Source organism: Pempheris klunzingeri, chromosome 11, assembly GCF_042242105.1.
Source record: "Pempheris klunzingeri isolate RE-2024b chromosome 11, fPemKlu1.hap1, whole genome shotgun sequence".
NCBI classification, from domain to species: Eukaryota; Metazoa; Chordata; class Actinopteri; order Acropomatiformes; family Pempheridae; genus Pempheris; species Pempheris klunzingeri.
Window position 1 is genome coordinate 20,529,367 of NC_092022.1, and position 20,318 is coordinate 20,549,684.

Here is a 20,318-nt window from a genome sequence, read left to right on the forward strand (position 1 = left end):
TAACGGACAAAGTGCCTAACTACAACCACATGCACACACACAGATAACCACCCAGCTTCGGCTTCAAACTCACTGACAGCACACTGAAATGTAGCCAGTGGTGTGTTAGAAGATAAACATGGACAGGGGAAATGTGGAAAGTTGAGTATCGCGTAATAGTGTTTTTTTTTAATGGACAAACTTCATCTGAAATGGGAATAGAGGGGGAAAAATCAGAATGCTTGTGTAATTTGGGACACTGGGACTTCAGATCTGATGAATCATAACCATAATTTTGTGAATCAGATGTTTTCTCAAGACCACTAGACCTTTAAACCCCCTCACAACTGCCTCTCGTCTCCTCTCCTCTCAGTTTCATATAAATCTTGCTTTCACGTCACATTTTCTTCTATCTTTCCCCTCTTTGCCTGGAGAAGATCCATGCTGGTCACGTGTAAGACATATGGCAAGTAAGAACAGAGGCTCCACTTCAGCCTTTTTCTGCCTGCTTGTACTGTATGCCAGGTCATAAGCAGGGACAGTGAGTACAAGTGCGTGGGGAATGCGCTGATAAACACGACTGAGAAGCACACTGCCTTATTTAGAATCACAGTTGGAAGAGGGTTTGAGTCACAAGGCATCAGCAGCACAGTCTTTCCCAAGGGAAGCCATCATAGAGAATGAATCAGCGTTTCAGCACAAATATTAGGTGTTGGTGTTTATGCTCAGTGGTCTTTGTACGTGATAAGTGTTACCATGAATGGTCAATTCCTCCTTGGAGTGAGACATTTAGTCTCCAGGTGGCGGATGTGAATCAGCATTCAGAGCAGTGCTGTCACTTCCTGAATGAATCCCAGAAACTGGAGACACAATGGTAATATTTTCTTTTATTTTCATTTTTGTGCTTTGAATAAACACATGGAAGAGAAGGATTAGAGTAACGACCCACATCTGGCTGAGCTTGTCGTTAATTATCCACTTATAAGGTGATGATGTGTCAATGTTTTGTTCACAAGACGTCTCTGCAAAATAATCAGTTATTTCAGGTATTCCCTAGTCTCTCCAAAACGTACATGAGTTTAACCTGACACGGCAGAGTGTTCTTTACACAGAACCATCTGTCTGTTTGTTTGCTTGAAAAAATTGTTGTTTGAGTGTTTGCATTTTTGCACTTCCAGTCTTGGAGTCAGCTGTGGTTTAAACACGTCTTGTCCTAAGGCTTAAAATATAGAACTTTTACATGCCTTAAAAAGATGTTCTAGTATTCTACAATTGTTGTTTTTAAATTCAAAATAGCCTGTGTTAGCTTAGCTTTACTTCTAGCCATTGTCACGAATCCCATTGGCCTTTTTCAAGGAAACCAGGGAGTCGCAAACATTCGAGTTGGCCGGTGATTGGTCCAAGTTGGTGATTGGATGAACCATCTGTCTAACACAGTCTAACTTTAACCCAGCAGATCAATGACCCATATAAGGTGGTTAAAACTGTTGCTGGAGCCTTTTGGGAGAAGTGCCGCTCTTTGCTCTCCAGTTCAGTTATAACTGACCCTTTAGCAGCATGTGCGCTAGCCTGTTAAGGAGACGCCATTGTTTCGTTTTGAATGAACAGTCGCTTCTCTCTGTCGTCACACCTGAGTGGAGCTTAAGTTGACTGGCCTGAACTACTCTGGGTCGCCCACAAGCACATAACTTGAACCCTGGCGTAATGTCTATGGACCCTGGCAAGATGGATTCTCGTGTGATAGTGATTTTTAGTGAAATCCAGTTGCCTAACAAGGTGATCATAAATTACAGTGGGTATTTGTGCACTGTACTCAGTGTAGTTGTAGTAGTTGTCCTGTAGGGAGACTGTTGTGAAGACCTTGGTTAAATAAGAAGTAATTAGTTAAGAGCCCTGATGCCTTTTTGGCTCGTCACAGTCTTTTTTATTTGGATGTATGTATGTGATACAAGCCTTCCGTCTCCTGTGGTGGTTTTATAGTACAGTTACAGCTATAATAATGTTTTCCTGTTGTTTTCCACCTGGGTGTTCTGCTACTGAAAGGTTGTTTTTAGTGAAATAAGAAGCATGACTGTGTTGTTAAAAATGTATATTTTGTCATTTTCCCAACAGGGAAGACACCACTGCTGCTCCACTGTGTAGGTGGTCCTGCGCCAAGCAGCTGTGTTATATTACATTAGCTTGTATGCCTGTTATGTGTGGGCAGGAAAATGCATTTTGTCAATGTATTTAATATAATTACAGCAGTATTATTTAAATGCCAGATTAAAGTAAAGTGTGTGTGAGTGTCATGTTTTTTCAGTGACAGAAATAATGCAGCATTTCTTCGAGCAATCACATGTGGGAACGCCATTGGCCTCAACATGTGACGTTAAATAAGATGTGAAATGAGTCTCTTTTCCTTTGAAGAGTCGATTCATCAGCAGCACCAAAACACAACATTCCTCAACACAAACGCAGGAAGACCGGGATTGTTTGTCTGCATTACTTGGCTGTGGTAACATGGCACTGCCCTCATAGTGCAGCATGTGTTCTCCCCAGAAAACTTGCAAAGATAACTCAATCAATATGGCATTCACAAATTAAGGTTATGCAGAGGTGGAGAGCACCGCGCTTGGGATGTGGGTTTGGAAAGAAAAAGGCAGGATAGAAAATCTATTTTTAGTCCAGAGCTGGCTGTTTGAGTTACGGATCTCTTACAGACAGGAGAGTAGATGTGCAAGTTGTACCAGATTCAGTATTAACAACTGTCCCAAAAAAAAGGGCCTATTAAAAATATTTTCCAGTGAGATGCCCCAGAGCTAAAAGCAGCAGCAATATAAATTTGTCTAGATTCCCTGCCTTATTGCTCAGTGTCTGAATTTTAATGATGATTTCAAACTACATGTTCATCTTGTAATTATCTGCTGCTCACAACATCTGCTTATACATTCAAAGGCTCATATCATTGAACGAATGAATTGCGAGAACAGGTGGAGATTCGATGAAGATCCCTCTTAGATGTTTAACACATGAACTGGTGATGTTTTCAAGTGGGGGAAAAAACTGAATTTGAACCATAATAATACTGCTGACCTTGTACCCTTTCATTAGAGAGGACATTTCACTTCCCCTCTGCGCTGTTTGCTTGTATGCGTGCTCTGGTTTGTTTGGGATGTAACCCTAACCAGGAAGAGGACATGCAATGTGCCAAGTCTTCTCTGATGCCTTCATTAATCTTAGCCCCCCTCCCCCAATAAAAAACTGATATCACCATGTCAGCTATTTCCCAGGATCCCTCATGCTATGCCTGCTCACTCATAATAGGGGGGTATATACGCTACAGCTAAACAGCTTCACCAGACCACCACGGGATCTGACCTTGCTATGACTTGTACATTAGCAAGACGACAGACTACACTCAGCATGGTGGTTCACAGCGTCTGATACTGCTAATGCACTGATCATAAACCTCTGATGGCTTCTATATAAGGCTGTGCAAGTGTGCGTGACACCTCGGTGGTCTGGACAGCATTAACATCAACATTGACTTATAAGGAGGAGCAGGGCAGATTAAGTGGAGTCGGGGGGGTAGGTGTAACATTTTAATGGGCATTGTGACTCACCATCCCAAACATTGTTTTTAATGTTTACAGAAGGTGACACTGCTGAAGTATGATGCATTTTCTGAGACCTTCACATCATTCAAGACCGATTGGACTCGGCTAAGCACAGTCTGGACAGGACATTACACACAATGTATCAGGAAGTAGTCAGATGAGAGATAGAGTGGGAACACAGAATACAGTCACAGAACACAACATGTTAAAAGTTTAGGGTGTGTTTTTAGCCAGAACCTCACTGATCGAATTCAAAATTAGATGGATTGCCTGCAAATTCTACACAGACGATCTGTTTGCCCAGAGGATGAAACATTCTTCTGATGTTTCCTCTAATGCCCGGTTTTCAAGTTCTCACTTCGTTTCGGGGAATATCTCAACATCTACTCGAGTTTGGCTGAAAAGTTTGTATAGACTCTCATGGTTCCCAGATGATAAATCCTAATGACTTTGGTGAGCCACTGACTTTCCCTCTAGCACCACCATGAGGTTTACATTTGTACATACATTCATACTTCACTCAGAATTAATTCTAACTACTTTGGTGATCACTTTACTTTCCATCTAGCGCCATCATCAGGTTTAATTTTTTTTCAATTTCACCTATTTTTTGGTGTATGACCAAATTCTTGCAAAACTAAGGACAAGCCCACCAGTCACAGCTGTGCTTTGTGTTCAGGGGTAATTAGCAAACGTTAGCATGCTAACCACGGATGTTTAAAGAAAACTGAATAAAGTGTTGGCGGCAGGGCTCCGTTCATTCCTATGAAAGTTGCTCAGTGGCGCATAAAGTCAGGAACTCGGATCTTCCACATTGTTGGGCCCATGGAGCATGTGCACTAGCTGGCTCGCCCTCTGTTGTAATGAATGGGAATAAAATGATTTTGACTGTGGTGCTCTTTCCAAATGTTATCTGACCGAATGGAACAAATTCTGAGTCTTTGGATCAAATAACGAGTCATTTCGCAAGGGTTGTGACTCCAAAAAATGAATCGGCTGATATCCAGACGTCTCTTTCACAATGTAAGCGGCACCTCCCGGGGGCTTGATGTTAACACGCTAAACTAAGATGATAAACATAATGTCTGCTAAAGTTCAACAGATTGTCTTTGTGAGCATGTTAGCATGCTGACGTTAACATTTGGCTCAAAGCACTGCTGTGCCTGTGTGATACAGTCCTCAGTGGCTGCTGACTCTGTTACCAGATGAATCAAAACCAAAGCAGTAAGAGTCCGACTGGCTACATTGAATAATCCTGCGCTGCACTGTGAAAAAGGAAACAAAAATCGAAGTGATAAATGTGAACTTCCGCCACAGGAAAGGAAGAGACAACTTGAGCTTATTAACCAGAAACACTCCGGAAACTATAGCAACGTGTTACACCCACAATGTCTGTGTAGATGATATATGATGATAGTAAATGCAAAAACCTCCCACCAAAAAAGCCTTGCTCTATCAGTTACCTGTCTCATCGCAAACAATGTAGAGGAGACATTAAGGGAAGCCTTTGTTTATGCCATCGGCCATCATTGTTGTTCCATCAAGAAAGAAAGAGATGTCTCCATCAGTGGAGGAAGTATGCCGCCACTCAGCTGATGAAGTGTTGAAAGTCAGGGTGATGGTGTTTTGTCTACTGGTGCCATCAACCATTCATTATTGTGAGATTTCCCCGAGGCACAGCACAAATGAGGCAGCCACAGGCCTTTTTAAGGGTGCTGTGCCCTCTTCAATCATACATCTAATACAAATTTGGATGCTCTTAAACGGGCAGTGATTGATTCTCTGTTGTGCTGCAAAAATAAAAAAAAGAAAATGTTTATGTTTATGTCTGTGAATATAAAAAGAAACACTATCTATACTTATCTATTCTCACTTTAAGTGCAGTTGTTTTTTTTCATGGGAACGGGTGGGACTGTTTCCATATGCATCTTGTCAGACATGTTTGGCCACCGGAGTGGGTGTGGGAAAGCAACAGCAGCGAATGTGTGAATGGTTATGCGTGTGTGTTGTGTGTGTGCGTGTGTATATTTGTGTGTGAAACAGTACCTTGAGGCTGTCCAGTGATCACACTGATTCACTGCCCTCTCCTGCTGTACCACCAGATACACACATTTTACAGCCGCATTCCTTCACTGCGAGGCCTGGCGGTGGCCCTGCAGCACGCCTGCCTCAATAGCAAAACACAGGAGGAGGTCAGGGGGCACGCCATTACTCTGACAGACAAATAGGCCATCCAAATAAAACATGACACCCCGAACACGGGATCTGAATGCAAAACTGAATGACTGGCTGCGCACATATGTCTTTTTCAATGTCATTTATCAACTCAAACATTCCTGTTCACACATTTTCACAATGAAAGGGCTCTGACCTGGTTTTGAAAACATACCCCCCTGTTGTTTATTTCCTCTCTCATTACCTCCAAATATTGCCTACTGTGATCCAGCTCAGATTGTTACCAGTTTTATGTTTCACTGCTGATTATGGTGCTTCAGGGTATTCTCTTATAAGCTGTATTGTAGCTGTATTTTTGCATCTTGTCTTGGTTTGTTAGCCCGGCCACTCTCCCGCAGTGACCCCCCCCATTAAATTATGTCAAGTGTTTTACGCCGCCTCTTAAATAGTTGTGTTTTTAAGTAAACAAGTTCAGTGAGGCAGGACAGAGACCAAACACTGCATGAAGCGCAGCGCTGGCTGTAAATGCAGCGGGTCAGAGTAGCTGTTTAGGGACACTTGTGTGTGTTATGGAGTGTAGAACGAGGGGGCAGGAGCTGATGCCGGGATCGCCCCCCCACCACCATCCTTCCACCCCCAGCAGCTTGCATACTGCTTCTTTACTGCTCTGCTTCCTTGGACTGATTAGCAGATGTAAATAAAAACGCAACTGCTCGTTTTCAGGAGTTTTGTGGCTGTTTTAACGAGGCAACTAAACAATGGATCATCTTGCTCCCCACACACGCTGCCTCAGTTTGTCTGGATTGACAGTAAAAGCTCACACGAGGAAACCATAATGCAGAAGGACCTTGTAAGGAGCCTCTGGGATGATTCCTCCCTCTAAAACAATCATATGATTCACTCAGCCACTGCGTTGCTAAGAGCTTGTGTTGAAAACAATGGACAGTCCACTCAGCAACATGGGCCAGCTCAGGACTTCCACCCCTTCATGACAAATCTGTCATCCAGTATGCTATGTCTCAGACTGGCTGGAGCAATCAGCAACACCTCACCACCCTTCCTCCTTGTACATGGGGAATGTTACAGAGCTGAGGGGAAAGCAGAACGTGTGTGTGTGTGTATGTATAGAGTGTGTTTGTGTGTGAGTGTGAGGAAGAAGAAGGAACTCGCTGAAACAGGAAGCCCAGGCGAGCTTTTACATTGGAGGAATTTCCTGCCTGTAAGATGTGTATCAGTGCGTTTCTACAGTTGAGGAGAGATGGAGAGAGGGGAAGAAGAAGGAGGAGGAAGGAAAGTTCACTCTGCGTGCTTGAAAGGAGTTTCAAGACAGGTTTCAGATCAAGAGCAGGTTTGAACCCCAGCCACAGTAGCCCATTCTTCTTAAAGAGTTGTATGTTTGAGAGCTCTCCTCTGCTTTTTTCTTTCATAACACTGCAGTCCTCTGTTCAGAAACCACATTCTTCATCATTACCTTCAATTTCCTCGCTCGACAAGCCTTTTTATCCACGGCTAAATGAATCACAAATCCAATATATCCAAGAGGAACTGACAAACACGCTTAAAGGAACAAACAGAAGTTAAATCCTCCTGATTGTTGTGTCTGTTGACTTGTGTGTGTACAAACTATCGAGTTGCCTGGTGTGGCTTTTATTTGCTGTTTGTTCCCGAGTGGTAAAATGGTGTTTATTTTGGAGCTTAAAGCACTAGCAGTTGCCTAATGGCAGCCATCAGGGTGTCTCCCCGCCCCGCCCCCACGGAGGCCATCAGTGTCAGCTCACCGTTTGTGCTACAAAGAAAAATGGGATGAGGGTGGAGTGGAGGCTGGTGCCTCTGAGATAAAGATCATTTGGAAGTGGCAGAGAGATGTAGTGATTGTTTGCTGAGTTAGAGCCAGAGACTACGTTCAGTTTGAGATGGAGAGTTTTAAAAGAATAGATGAACATTTTTGCTCATTCGCTTTTTTAAGTCTCAAGAGGCAGCTTCAGGTGGTTGCACATTTCACGCTGATCTAATGCAACAGATACACTTTTATTTTAATCACTCCAACTGTCTGCACAGTCCTCATAGCGGCCTGAATTCCACTTGTGCTGTATGTGCAAAACCAAGAACAGGAACAATGAAATTACAGTTTCATCCATTTTACAAGTGTAATCCTGTGCATCCTGTGTAGCCACAGACGGAGGCCAGAAGCTGCTATATTGTGTGACCAAGAGTCTGATGAGAGGATCGATACAACTTTCACGTCTGTACGATAAATACGAAGCGACCATGAACAGCTGGTCAGCTTAGTTTAGCACAAAGATTAGAAACAGGGGGAAATAGTTAGCCTTTCTCCATTCAGTGGGACAAATTCTGTCTTCGTCTCCTTTAAGATTTAAAGAAGTAGTTCAGCATTGTGGGAAAAGATTGGAAGACCAACACCACTCTCATATCTGTCTCTTAAGCATTAAGCTGGAGCCAGAGGGTGGTTAGTTTAGTTTTAACTTAGGATTTCACAAATGAGATACAACATGTGTTAATTAGTGAACTTTAAAGTAGTTGGAAGGTGGATTGTGTAACATTTGGACAGAGCCAGTCTAGCTATTTATGCTAAGCTAAGCTTACTTGGATTATTATAGTATATAGTTATGAGACAGATATGAGAGTGGTGTGTATCTCTAAACCAACTCTTGGCAACAAATCGAATAAAGATGTTTCCCTAAATGTTGCACTATTCCTTTAAAGAGTATTAGGGCTAGCAGACAGGTGACAATGACGTTTCTTTTCGTGTGTTGCCAAATCTGTTTAACTGCCTCATAAATGACAGTAAAAAGTAAAGAAAATGAGAAGCAGTTGCATGAGAACACAGTTCACACCTTCATGTCTTGGTGCAGCTGTATGAAGATAACGGCTAAGTGGGTGCTATTAATAAATTGTCCCACTACACTGGAAAACATATGCTCAGTCACTAGGAAGGAAGAGAGTCAGTGTTCAGTATGTGTGCGCGTGTGTCCGTACATACATACACACATATATATATTTATATGTGCCTGGCCTTGCAGAGGTGCCAATGTGTCAGGTCTATATTTAAATCATTGGCCAGCTGTGCAGAGTCCAGTGAAAAGTTCTCTAAGTGTTTTGCTGCACTTCAGATCTGTTGCCATAGTGGCCGAGTGATGATGTCAAAGCAGAGGCACTGGAATAAAACCACACCCCCTTTTTCAACGGAAATCACATTTGAGGCAAGATGGAAAATACTGATCAGTTGGCCAGGCCAATTATGCATCACCAACAGCAGAAGAGTCTCTGGCTTCACATACAAAATATGCTCAACGGAACTCACTTGTATACATTGGCCTGTAGGTTAAGCTGCTACTGGATGACAGACGTACAGACAGAAAGAGGGGGAACACAGGGGGAACACTTGAAAGAAATATTTCTTTAATCTCCTGACTTATCCTGATCCTTTAAAATGTCAAATAGATAGTTGTGGGTGGATAGATAACATAAGGGCTGTGCTGTTCAATCAGGCAGACACTGACTAAGAGCTGATACCAGAATTTTCTATTTTTAGTAGCATTTGCTTGCCCCCTTGATCTAACCTCACACATGAGGTAATGGGACTGTGTAGATGTGTATGACGACCACCAACAGCTTCAGACTCTCAGAATACCCAGAAGCACAAATCAAAGTGGCACGAGTTGACATGCCTATCATTTTAATTCACCAGTATGTCTGGCGCAGATGCACAAACATCTTCTCATTTCCCAATTTCTGGAAACCAAACCATGACATCAGTGGGAGAGTTTGGACTCCAAATTATTTTGATGGCTTTTTGTCAACCACGCCTCAATATCTGGCTCTTCTTCATCTGCAGTCTCGTCCCGTGGACTTAAAAACAGAGTGAGAGAATGAGACCCCTCCAGGATTAGGGCTTTGAACCATCAAGTGCCCCCAACAGCTGTTGAACCAACCCCCCCCCCCCCCCCCCCCCCCCAAAAACTCTGGGTTGCTCCCATCAGTCCGCAGTCAGACTTCGCTCCCCACGTCGGGCAGCTTCAGACCAGTTATAAATACGAGCAGCACTTGACAGAGAGTTCATGTTGCTACTGCCGCACATCCAAATTTGGCCCCTGCGTTCAGTCCCTGAGGCTTCAAGTGAATCAGCTACACCAACAGTCACTAATTCCAGCCAGCCAGGATAGCTTTATTAAAGGTCTCATTTCAGTGAGTAGTTGCTTTTCACAGCCTAACCACTTTCCCCGGTCTCGTGTGACTGTGTGGCAGCAATACGAAATCTTCCCACACCCCCTAGGAGCACTGGAGGACATCATATGCTCAAATCAGATCAACGCTGTAATTAGGTAGAAATACATGTGGATCACACATTGAGCAGCAAGGATGTGTGACAAAGGTATAATTAGTGCCGGGGTGTGCAAATAAGCCTTTGCTTTATTTTGACAGTTGTACATTTGGGAGGTTTATTTGACCAGTTCAGCAGTGGCAGTTTATATCTGTCAACACAGAGCGACCTTATTATTATTATTATTATTATTATTATTATTGAAAAGGTGGGGTTACGGCTATTAATGCTCACAAGGGAGAAAAACACAGTACTTCATAGCAGTTTGAATTCCTGACTTATCAGTGAAATCCTCAAGAGATAAAGATCCAGAAGATTATCCAGTCAGAGACAGAAGAGAGCAGCTGAGGAGCTGATCATACATCATAAAATGGTTGGAAATGTGAAGTTTCTTTGGCCTTTCTATCACCTATCTCGCTGCCTTCTCTGGCATCAGCTCCAGCCTCAAAAAGCTCCAGATAACCGAGAGATAAAATTGAAAGGAAGATTTTTGAGCCATTGTTCTGCTGCTTAACAATCTGATAAGAAAGTCTCTGAACTCAATAGTGCAAAAGTTACTACATCTTCACCCCGATGGTAAACCTCTAGATGGGCTAGTGGATGAGAAGAGCCCCTCTGTTTTTTTGGGGGGGGAATCACAGACTCCTCCTCCTCTAAACTTTTTGTAACGGGTGTGGGAACTCCCTGCTCCGTGTACCATGAGTAGGTAAGCGGAGGAGGCGTGGGCCTGGAGAGAGAGAAGCGGAGAGAGGAGCGAGGACGCTGAGAGGAGCTGACGGAGCATTAATGAGACACTGGCCGGTTAGAGTTACAGGGATGCAGTTTTAGCCGTACTCCACCACTCTTTTCGGGCTTCATCTGCCGACTTCAGAGCGCCAAAAGTGGGACAAACTTCGCCATTTAAAACAAACTTTTAGTGGATTAATTCATCCTCCAAAATGGGCTCGGAAAGATTTCGCGTAAAGACGCCGAGGACAGCAGCCCTTGTCGCCCGCTCGCTCCTTTGTATCATCGGGCTATTTCTCACTTTTTCTCAGCCTGTCTGTGAGGCGTTCAACTTGGACGTGGAGAAGCCAGCTGTTTACAGCGGACCTAAAGGGAGCTACTTCGGATATGCTGTTGACTTTTATTTGGCTGATTCTTCCAGGTGAGTTTCTTAAACACACACATAACGTTTTTTTTTTTTTTTTTGTTTTTTTTTCAATCATTGTAAAAACAGAAGCAGGGTCTGAAAGATTAGTTTATACTTTTATATGTGTGCTTCACGACACCAAGTTGTACACAGTTATGTTGCGTGCAAACTTTCCATTGGACTATATCGCAAGTTTTTTTTTTTGTTTTTTTTTGCCAAACTTCAGAACATTTACAACTCCCCTGTTATCCTCACAGGGCAAATGTCCAGTAGGAAATATGGAATTAATTTGTGATATGTCGTTTGGGCTTAAACCAGGGTTTGTGTGTGTATACTGAGGTCTCTGGGCGCATGCTTTTACGCACAGCGCTCACGCCCTCGGTGTGCACACAACTCACTATAATTGAATATATTCAGGAAATTGCATTTGTGTTCCGACTGACTCCTGGATTAAAGCTCAAATAATGGTAAAATAAAAGAGTGGCATTTCAGTCACAAAACAAAATGAACCCATATAAAGACCAAAACCTTTTTGGAATAGCCCTCAAATTAAAATCTTATCGGCTACAAAATGACATTTAATGCTGACCTTTTAATCTGCTCTTGCCTTTAAAGCCAGGAAAAGCCTATTAACTTTGATCTTTAGCAGTCACATCTTATTGGTCTGAAATGTTGCTGCTGATTGAGATGCTCTCTGGAGCAGTGAGGATGTGATCCCTTAGACACCAGGCATGCTTTGATTCTCTCTGCATTCTTCCCAAAGAGACTTTGGCATCAGTCATTTAGAGGAGCTTAAAGGCATGCATACATGCCTGTGGTCAGGTTTAATTCCTCAAGAGCATTAGGAGAAAATAATAGTGTGGGACATCCTGACTGTCCTAGGAGCATGTTAAAAGAAAAGAAATCAGTAAGCAAGGCGTGGGTTAATTCAGCTGCTGACAGATCTGCATTTGTTTTGCTACCCTCTCTGTACATTTTGGTGAGCCTTGGACCCAACCCTGTAATCGTAATAATCATTAACAAAAGGTTATGCAGCCGCAGTCAAGGTTTCACGCAGACATAATCAGACTTCCTGGCTGGGTCTGTGTCTGCTGAGCACCAGAGGTGTCTTGGCCCAATGTTCAACCAGCCAGCATGCTGGGATTTGAGAGAGGGCTTTGTGCCGAGTGGGCCGCCAGCAGCAGCTCTAGTTTCCCTGTTTCTCCTCCCCACTTCCCTGGACGGCAGACACTCAGACATGGGGAGATTCCCCCCCCTTTTCCCCGGCCCTCGCTGTCTCCTTAAAATCCTGCTGCTCATTCCTCTGCCTGCCTGGGAAGCAGGGGCTTCAGGAGAGCTGTATGATTTAGGACGTGGAGCTTGAATGTACGGACCCCTCTTCTCTCTCCGGCATCCCCCTCCTTACTTCCTCCTATGCTGATGTCATTCTGCAGGGCTTTTTAATTCATCCATCCCCCAGACACCCCCCACCCCCATCCACTGTCTAGCCTCCCTCCCCATCATCTCTCCTCGTCTCATTAAGTCTGAGACAGGGTAGACGTCATCTTACTGATGGCTTAATCTGAACTTTTCTACAGTGGAGCTGCTGTGCTTGTGGAGGAGGAGATGAGACAATGGTTTGTATGTGCGGAGCAGGAATAATGTTTGAGTGTAGCTTCCTACAACCCGGTGCCCTGTAATTTCCCTGTGGATGATATGTATTCAGAAGTCAAATGTCAAACAAAACACAGTATGAGAGGGCAGATTTAAGGCCATGACATGGCCACTCGTATCTGCCACTTTTCATTCGCAGTTTCTTAGAAGTCGACACATCAAAACATATCAGTAGAGTCATGAAAACGGTTTCTGTTAACTCTGGTTTTTGCCGTCACATCATCATCACCCACACTTTGGAGATGCGGGGAGCGGGGGAGTCGCTGGAATCCCGGGGTGAGGTCAGTTGAGCGCTGCACAGGGAGTTTCTTCATGTCAGGATGAGCGCATGATCGCCTTGCTACGACCTTATGAGTAAAATTGCTGCAGCTCTTGGAAAAACTTGTGTTCATCGCCGGTTGGATTACAGCTGTACAGCAGCGATATGAGATAGCTCTCCCATCCATCCATTTGTGGGCCCCACAAACACAAAGGCTGACTTTCTCTCGTTTTGACGCTCATTCATGACAACAAGTTTATATATGTGGGCCTGTCATGCCCTTCGGCCTGGTGTAATAAAATTAAGTTTGGACACTGGCAGACGGCCCACCATGGAAGAACGCCTGAGGATAGTCTGTTAACTGTGTGTGACTGGCCTTGTCAGATACGTGCAGGCAGGATATATGGTCCCCTGTTTTATGTGTTTGTTATTTCATGTTGAAGATGGACTCCTCGTATGTATGCCAGTCCCCCCACGCACACGCACACACACACCCTCCTCGACATTATGGGAAGGACTTCTGAGTGGGGGGCTGACTTTCTCCTCAACACTTAATAGTCAAGCAACAGTAAATGACTTCTCTTTGACTTTCTGTGGTGCCAGGCAGGGATAAGGGGGTGGATCATACAGAGATAGAAGGAGTCAAAGGTCGCGGGCTGTAAATAATAACAGACCTGGTGTGGAGTTGATGAAAGTACTGGACAGCTTTGTGGTGCCATGTTAGACTTTTGAGGGAACATACATTTTAAACACCTTTTTGTGCTTTTCTTGTGCCGAGTGAGATTAAAGTGCCATTAAAATGCTATGTCCGATGATGGAGGTCTCTCTGATGGAGATAGTTATCCGTTTTCCAGTCCACACATGTGTTTCAGAGACGTGTCGGTGATGTGCATTAGCTCACGCATGGTTTGACCATGACGAGCACATGCCGAGGTCAGTCGGTCCATGTAGGTCACTCTCCTGGAGTTTACCCTCTCAAAAAGGGGTTAGTGTTGAACTAATATTGACATTGGACTAGGGTCTCTTTTGGACACTAAAGCGGCAATGTTTTCTCTGTGCGAGGTCCCTCTCCATGTACAATTAGTCTTGTTTCTCATGTTGTTTTCATTGGTGTCCTTTTCTATGGACCTGTCTCTGAATCAAACCAGTAAGTGTTTGAGCTGCAGGAGCACAGCTTGTATATTTGGACTGCCAAGTTTTTCTTCAGCCAGGTTCTCGTCGTTGCGTGCACACAATGGGGCCCTTTGTTTGACAGCAGAAATTGTTTACTGTTTTCCATTTGAGGAGTTTTCTCTTTTCTAATTGATGGGCCTTTTGAAAAGCGGCTCTCATTTTCTGTTATCAAACTTTTATGTACTTATGACAATCAGGCCAGTAGGTTGAGTACATTTGTGTATGTTGCGTAAAGGTCAGTCAGGATATACTTAGCACGGTTCCACTGCAGTCTGTCTCATACATAAAGTGCCTGTCTAGCTTTTACTGGGCCGTCGGTAAAGGGGGCTTTAAATAATGAGCCTGTGTGTGTGTTTCACTGGAAAAAGATGTCGGTGTTGATGGTGACGATGTGTTTAAAGGGCCCGTGGACCCTGCTGTCACGTCTGCTGGACTGGGTCGGGAATGCCCCGAGGACGTCATGTCTGCTCTGGAATGGAGTTAGCCACCGCTCAGGGTCGTCCTGACTCATACTCCTCGAGATTTAATCTCTTGACTGCCAGCGGGCCTGGTTTGTTTTAACCCCAGGTCACTAAATGACTCACATCTATGGTAACTTGATAAAGACTATCCTTTATATAGCAATAAGCAAATGACGCCATCGTCCGCTTGTGCACTATGAAATTCTGCTGGATGAAATTCAAATCAGCTTCTGATCTCATATCTGAGATGGAAATGAGATGTAACCTCTGGCCATTGCTGTCTCTGGATATGTGTGTGCGTTTGTATGATTGCATGTGTGGGTGCTGCTGGGGTTGGGGGTGCACAGACAAAGTTTTTCAACAGCTGCTTCACCCCCCCCTCCCCCAGCAGCACGATTAATACAACGGCCTCTCTATCCTGAGGTGAGAGGACTGGACCCCCTGACGTGGGCATTGTGAAGAGGTGTGAACCACCAACAGTTAAACTCCCTTCAGGAGGATTTTAGGGTGGTTGGAGTTTGAAAGGGTGAGGGAGGGGTTGTAGGTGGGGGTGGGGGCGGGCAACAGTTTGGTATGAGAAAATACATCGGCTTGAGCACAAATCATTCTGGTGTTTTTTTAAGTAGTAGGATGTTTCGAATTTCTCACTTGCCACTTGTGAAATGCTTTTTGCATGGTTGGGTTTTAACAAAACAGCTGCTGGTTTACACACATTAAGTATAAAAGCACCATAAGGATGGTATCATACAGTCACAGAATGATTACCTCTTGCTAAAAGGTGGGAAGTAAAAACAACAATCGCTAAATCAGCCTGGTGTCGAGTAGCTGATTTAGTTTCCAGGCTAGTAACTCCTACCTCGCTGCAGAGTAGCATAAAATCATCAAGCCTGATTTTGGTTGTGACAATAAACAACAGTGTTTGGCTGCATTAGCCAGCAGCACTTGTAATTTACAGGCCACCTGTTGCCCAACACCATCATCCTTGTGAGGATGCCAAGGAAATGGTTTAGTGTTGATAGTGGGATCAGATCCATGACAGACTGGACTGTTTATCTGATCGCACTGGGTTGTGCGGGTTCAGATCTCAGTGGGTCCTTTATAACTGGAAATGTCTATAAATTGTTAAAGGATTACAGGATTTGCTCTAGGCCTGTAAAGCAACATACATTTCCTTTATCTGGTTCTGTGGCTTACAGTACCCTCTGCCTTTTTTTTTTTTTTCAAACAACAAAAGTGGCTTCAGCACAGCACAGTGGACTCTCTGTAGTCAGCACACGCCATCCCAGCAGGCACTGCTACTCTCATCATCTTCAGGCTCCTGGACAGCAGCACTGAGAACGTGTGTGTTTGTATGTAGTGTGTGTGTGTGTGCGTGCGTGTGCGCGATCGTCCATATGGCAGACGTAAGGACTCAAACAGCTTCTGTCTGGCCTTGGCTCTGAGAGGACGTGCGACCACTCGTATGGCTCCATGTGGTCTAGAAGGAGTCATCACACTCTGCTGGTGCTTCTCATTTCTGTCATCCAGCTGATCTCACCCTAAAAGTGCTTCAATAAGTCAGTGTTGCTGTAGCATGATATTATATGGCTAGAAATTAATTTGCTGAACCTGACAATTAACTGTCTGACTCCATATTTTCACACTCATTGATCTGGGCGTTTAATTACATTGGTGAAGCGATTCTCCAGAGTCGAAAGGGTAGAGTTTGTTTGTTGTATTTTGCCATGTTCCATTCCTCCACTGCTGGAGCGGTGAAGGTCAAGTGCTGCCTCTGGCTCAGATCAGGTCACTGCACTCTGAGTCCCCTCACTGATATGGAACCACTCGACTTTTTGAGTATGTGTTGATAGCTCAGTGTAAACTTCATGGGTCACTGTACATTTTTAACTTAGGTGTTGCTGAAGTTTAGAGGCCACTATTCCTCCCCACCCCCACCCCCCACCCGCTCCCTTTGCGCCTATGCCATAGTGTTCATCGGACCGTGTTTATGACTGCAGATGGCGACTGCAGCCAGCGCTGGCAGGTTTAACAAGTGTGATTGTGATCCCCCCCACCCTCTTTCTAGCTTAAAGCAGTTATAATAGTGCTCAAGTGACATCAGTTTTGCAGCTGGGTGGAAGACAATTAAAATGTGGAATGGGGGAAAAAATGTTTGGGCTGAAAGGGTGGGGGGTAACAGAGGAATTTGCCCCGTGACAACCTCCTTCTGTAACCCCATCATAGACCTTGTTCGCAATGGCTACGCACGATAATGTCACATCAGCAAGTTCCAGCACTCTTCATTACCTCTAATTTCTCAACCCCACATAAAATAGTGGTTACAGTTTGGCAATTATGGTGTGGTGAGAGATTTTTTTATTTGTAGAATGTCCTCTGATTGCTTGAGATTGAAATGAGACAAACCCAGTCTTACAGTGGAGCTGTTGTTTACGCATTCCTCACTGGGAGCCCAAATCGCTCACAGTAGTTTAATTAATGCTTAATTGTGAGCTGGTTGGTGGAGGTCATTAGTGGCTGCTGTATGGCAGCTGCTGGGGTCGACTATGTTAGACATGATGAAGCAGCTAATGCTTTTCATCTGGCTACTCCCCCACTAGGACATTTCTCAAGTCTCTCTCTTGTGAAATGAGCTTGCTGTTTGTGCGTGGCAACATGAACCTACAAATGAGCAAGCGAAGATTGGTTAATTCTCCAGTAGCCAAAACATTTCACTGAGTATCACTAATGATTGGTCATGGCTTCTTAGATGTACCCTGATGTTTGCCTGCTGTGATCCCAACCAACCCTGCGGTGGTGCTGCTGTCTGTGAACGCTCTTTTGTCTAGACTCACTGTAGCTGCAGTGGCCTGGACACAGCCCGATGTGTCTGTCCTTCGGCTGAACAGCTGAGGATTGCACGCCCCCTACCAATTACATAGATTTGCATACCCATCCCAAGAGGCGGTCTTACACTCCACCTTCTATTACAAAGGAATTTGTAAAGGAGCACTCAGCTGACTGCAGTTAGAGCTTCATTAATGCTAATGGCACAAAAGCTCTACCTTTTGAGCACACCGCTCTGCTAGCAGATAAGGTGTAGGGCGGGGAAGTGCCAGTTTAGAACTAGACTGATCCTCCCCAGATAAGGAACCATTAAATGCTAATTCCTCCTCATTTACAGTACTTTAAGATTGCTATCAATTTGCGTTTGTGTGTTTGAATGTGTGTCTGCACATCTGTGTGTGTCTATGTAAGGTAGTGAAAACTCGCTTCAACTGCCAACTTGCTGATTAAAGCATGATCTGCTTGTTTGGTTATTTCCTGTATTTTTTTTCCCCCCTTTGAAAAGCTGCCACGGCCAACTATGGCTGGACTCTGTTCAGATCTGATTCAACAAAAGATGCTGCGGTTTCCAGTTTCCTTGGCCTCGTTAGTGTGTACATTTTCCTCCAGCGGTGTCGTTTACTGCATACATGTGCTTGTACTCAGATTATTTCTAAAAGGTTTTTGCCATAGAAACATCACTTGATCTCTGTTCTTCTATTGGCTCTGAAACTTTTATACCCTTGTCGTCCAACACAGGTAACCATTGTTGTTGTAATTTTCTAACATGAAGTTTTTTTTTTCTTTTTCAAACAGATACCTGGGGCTCACAGGTGTCACGCATGCCGACAGATTAACAGAATTTAGTCTGCTTGTGTTGAATATCTACTGTCTGCTTGCATGTGTTTGAGAGGTTTGAGACAGCAAGAGGAGGATCCTCAGCTGTCTCGTCACGAGAATCCCTGACCAGGAGGCCCCTCTGTGATTTAGATTACTGTACAGGTGGAGCTCTGCTGCTCTACTGGGATATTCCTGCGTCTCCATGTGCGGTCAGAAACTGTTTCTTGCTCTCCGTGTTGGATTAGTTTGTTTCCTTTCCTCTCTTCCAACACAAACCAGGAGTCTCTGCTCTACATTTGGAACTGGCATTGCACTGGATCTCTTCTGAAGTGTGATACTAAACTCATAACTTCTGCTCTGTGACCTTCCCTTTGTTCTCCAACAGTTGTGTGTTTTCAAAATTCTAGAAGCTGAAATGATCTGAAAGCTTTGCACTGACCACCAACACACCTTTACCCACTTCTATTAGATTTTTTCCATAATCCGTCCCATAATTCTCTGCGTTTTGTCATCTGAGGTAATAGATAGGTTCAGTGGGATTAATTAGTGGATTACAAGGCCTTGGTTTATTGCATGCTTGAACTACTTTAGGCCTCATGCTGGCTCCCTCGTCTTCCTCGGAACTTTGCTGAGTAGTTACCCTTGGGGGAAGATGCTAAGTTTAGCCAAAATGTAAACATTCATGCTCTACTGGAAGATCTAGGGCAGGAAAGGGTGTTCTCTTCCTGTTTTAGAACCCCCTAGACATTGTCTGGTCTCAATGGTTCCATGCCTACTTTACCCACATCAGTGCCAGCGACTGTGTCTGTGATGCTCACTGGGTCAAGTGGGTTCAGAATGAAGTAATGGCTAAGACATCCGCTTAAGGCGCATAATCTACTGGGGGATATTTCTTTCCAACATATCTCCACCTCTCTCTCATCTCTGAAGTCTGCTCTGCATGTTATTAGTTCTCAGCACACCTGCAACCTCATCGGGTCTTAAGATGTCTGTTGAAGTGGCCGGCTGTCCTTCCTGTTGCTGTACAGCGTAGCTCCAAGGACATGGATGTTTAGTGTCACAGCTGAAGAAACAAGAGTGTGACTCCACTTAGCCTGTCTGCTTTCTTGTTTTCCTATTGAATCTGCCCCACAGGGACACACGTGTGACTCTGTGAGTGTTTCTCCTCGTGTGTTTAACTGCACAATGTGGCTGTGAGCATCACATGTGTGCATCATAGCAGCAGTTTCCCTGGTTGTATGGTATTATGTAAAACAGTGCTGCAACCTGTTAAAATGTTTTGCTTCTGAGTCAGAATGCAGCTCGCTAAATGGTAAAATGTGCATACTGCATCATGTTTAAAGCTGTCCGGTGGGAGGTCTGGAATGCAATTTTTAATTGAGGCCAGGCTAAGAGCTACAAAATAAGCCATGGTTTGGTAAAAAAAACAACAACTCAGGTTTATAAGGATCCTGGTAAATTTGTTACGATAGAATTACAGCAAGTTGTCTCTCTTTCTGTCTCTTGTTTGCAGTGCGAGTGTGGTGATAGGAGCTCCCAAGGCCAACACAAGACAGGTTAACGTTACAGAGGGAGGGTCCGTCTTCTACTGTCCATGGAGCCTCAACCAATCGGATTGTCACACCATCGAGTTTGATACTGAAGGTAAGCATTATAATAGAGTTGTTGGGAGGATTTGACATCTGCACTCAGCTGCCAAACTATCTGGAAGACAACTGTACAAACTTGTAATTTTGTAATAATGCAATCTATCTGGGACTACCTGATTGTTGAAGACATTGAGAAACTGGAGATGGTGTTTAAGCTCGCTTAAAATGGCCATGGTTTTCTACTTATCTTTACGCTTCTGGAGCCATCAGAGTATTTCCTTTCTGCTCCTGTTGTCAGCAGCACGTCTGGATCA

At 44.2% G+C, this 20,318-nt stretch overlaps 1 protein-coding gene across 1 annotated transcript in view; it reads left to right on the forward strand.

The window, feature by feature from the left end:
- Positions 1-10,814: 10,814 nt before the first annotated feature.
- Positions 10,815-20,318, forward strand: part of itga5 (integrin, alpha 5 (fibronectin receptor, alpha polypeptide)) — a 32,777-nt gene continuing 23,273 nt past the window's right edge. The window contains exons 1-2 of the mRNA XM_070839938.1: positions 10,815-11,242; positions 19,929-20,059. Coding sequence (XP_070696039.1) covers positions 11,034-11,242; positions 19,929-20,059 — 340 coding nt within the window. The 5' untranslated portion in view covers positions 10,815-11,033. The remainder of the gene's footprint in view (positions 11,243-19,928; positions 20,060-20,318) is intronic.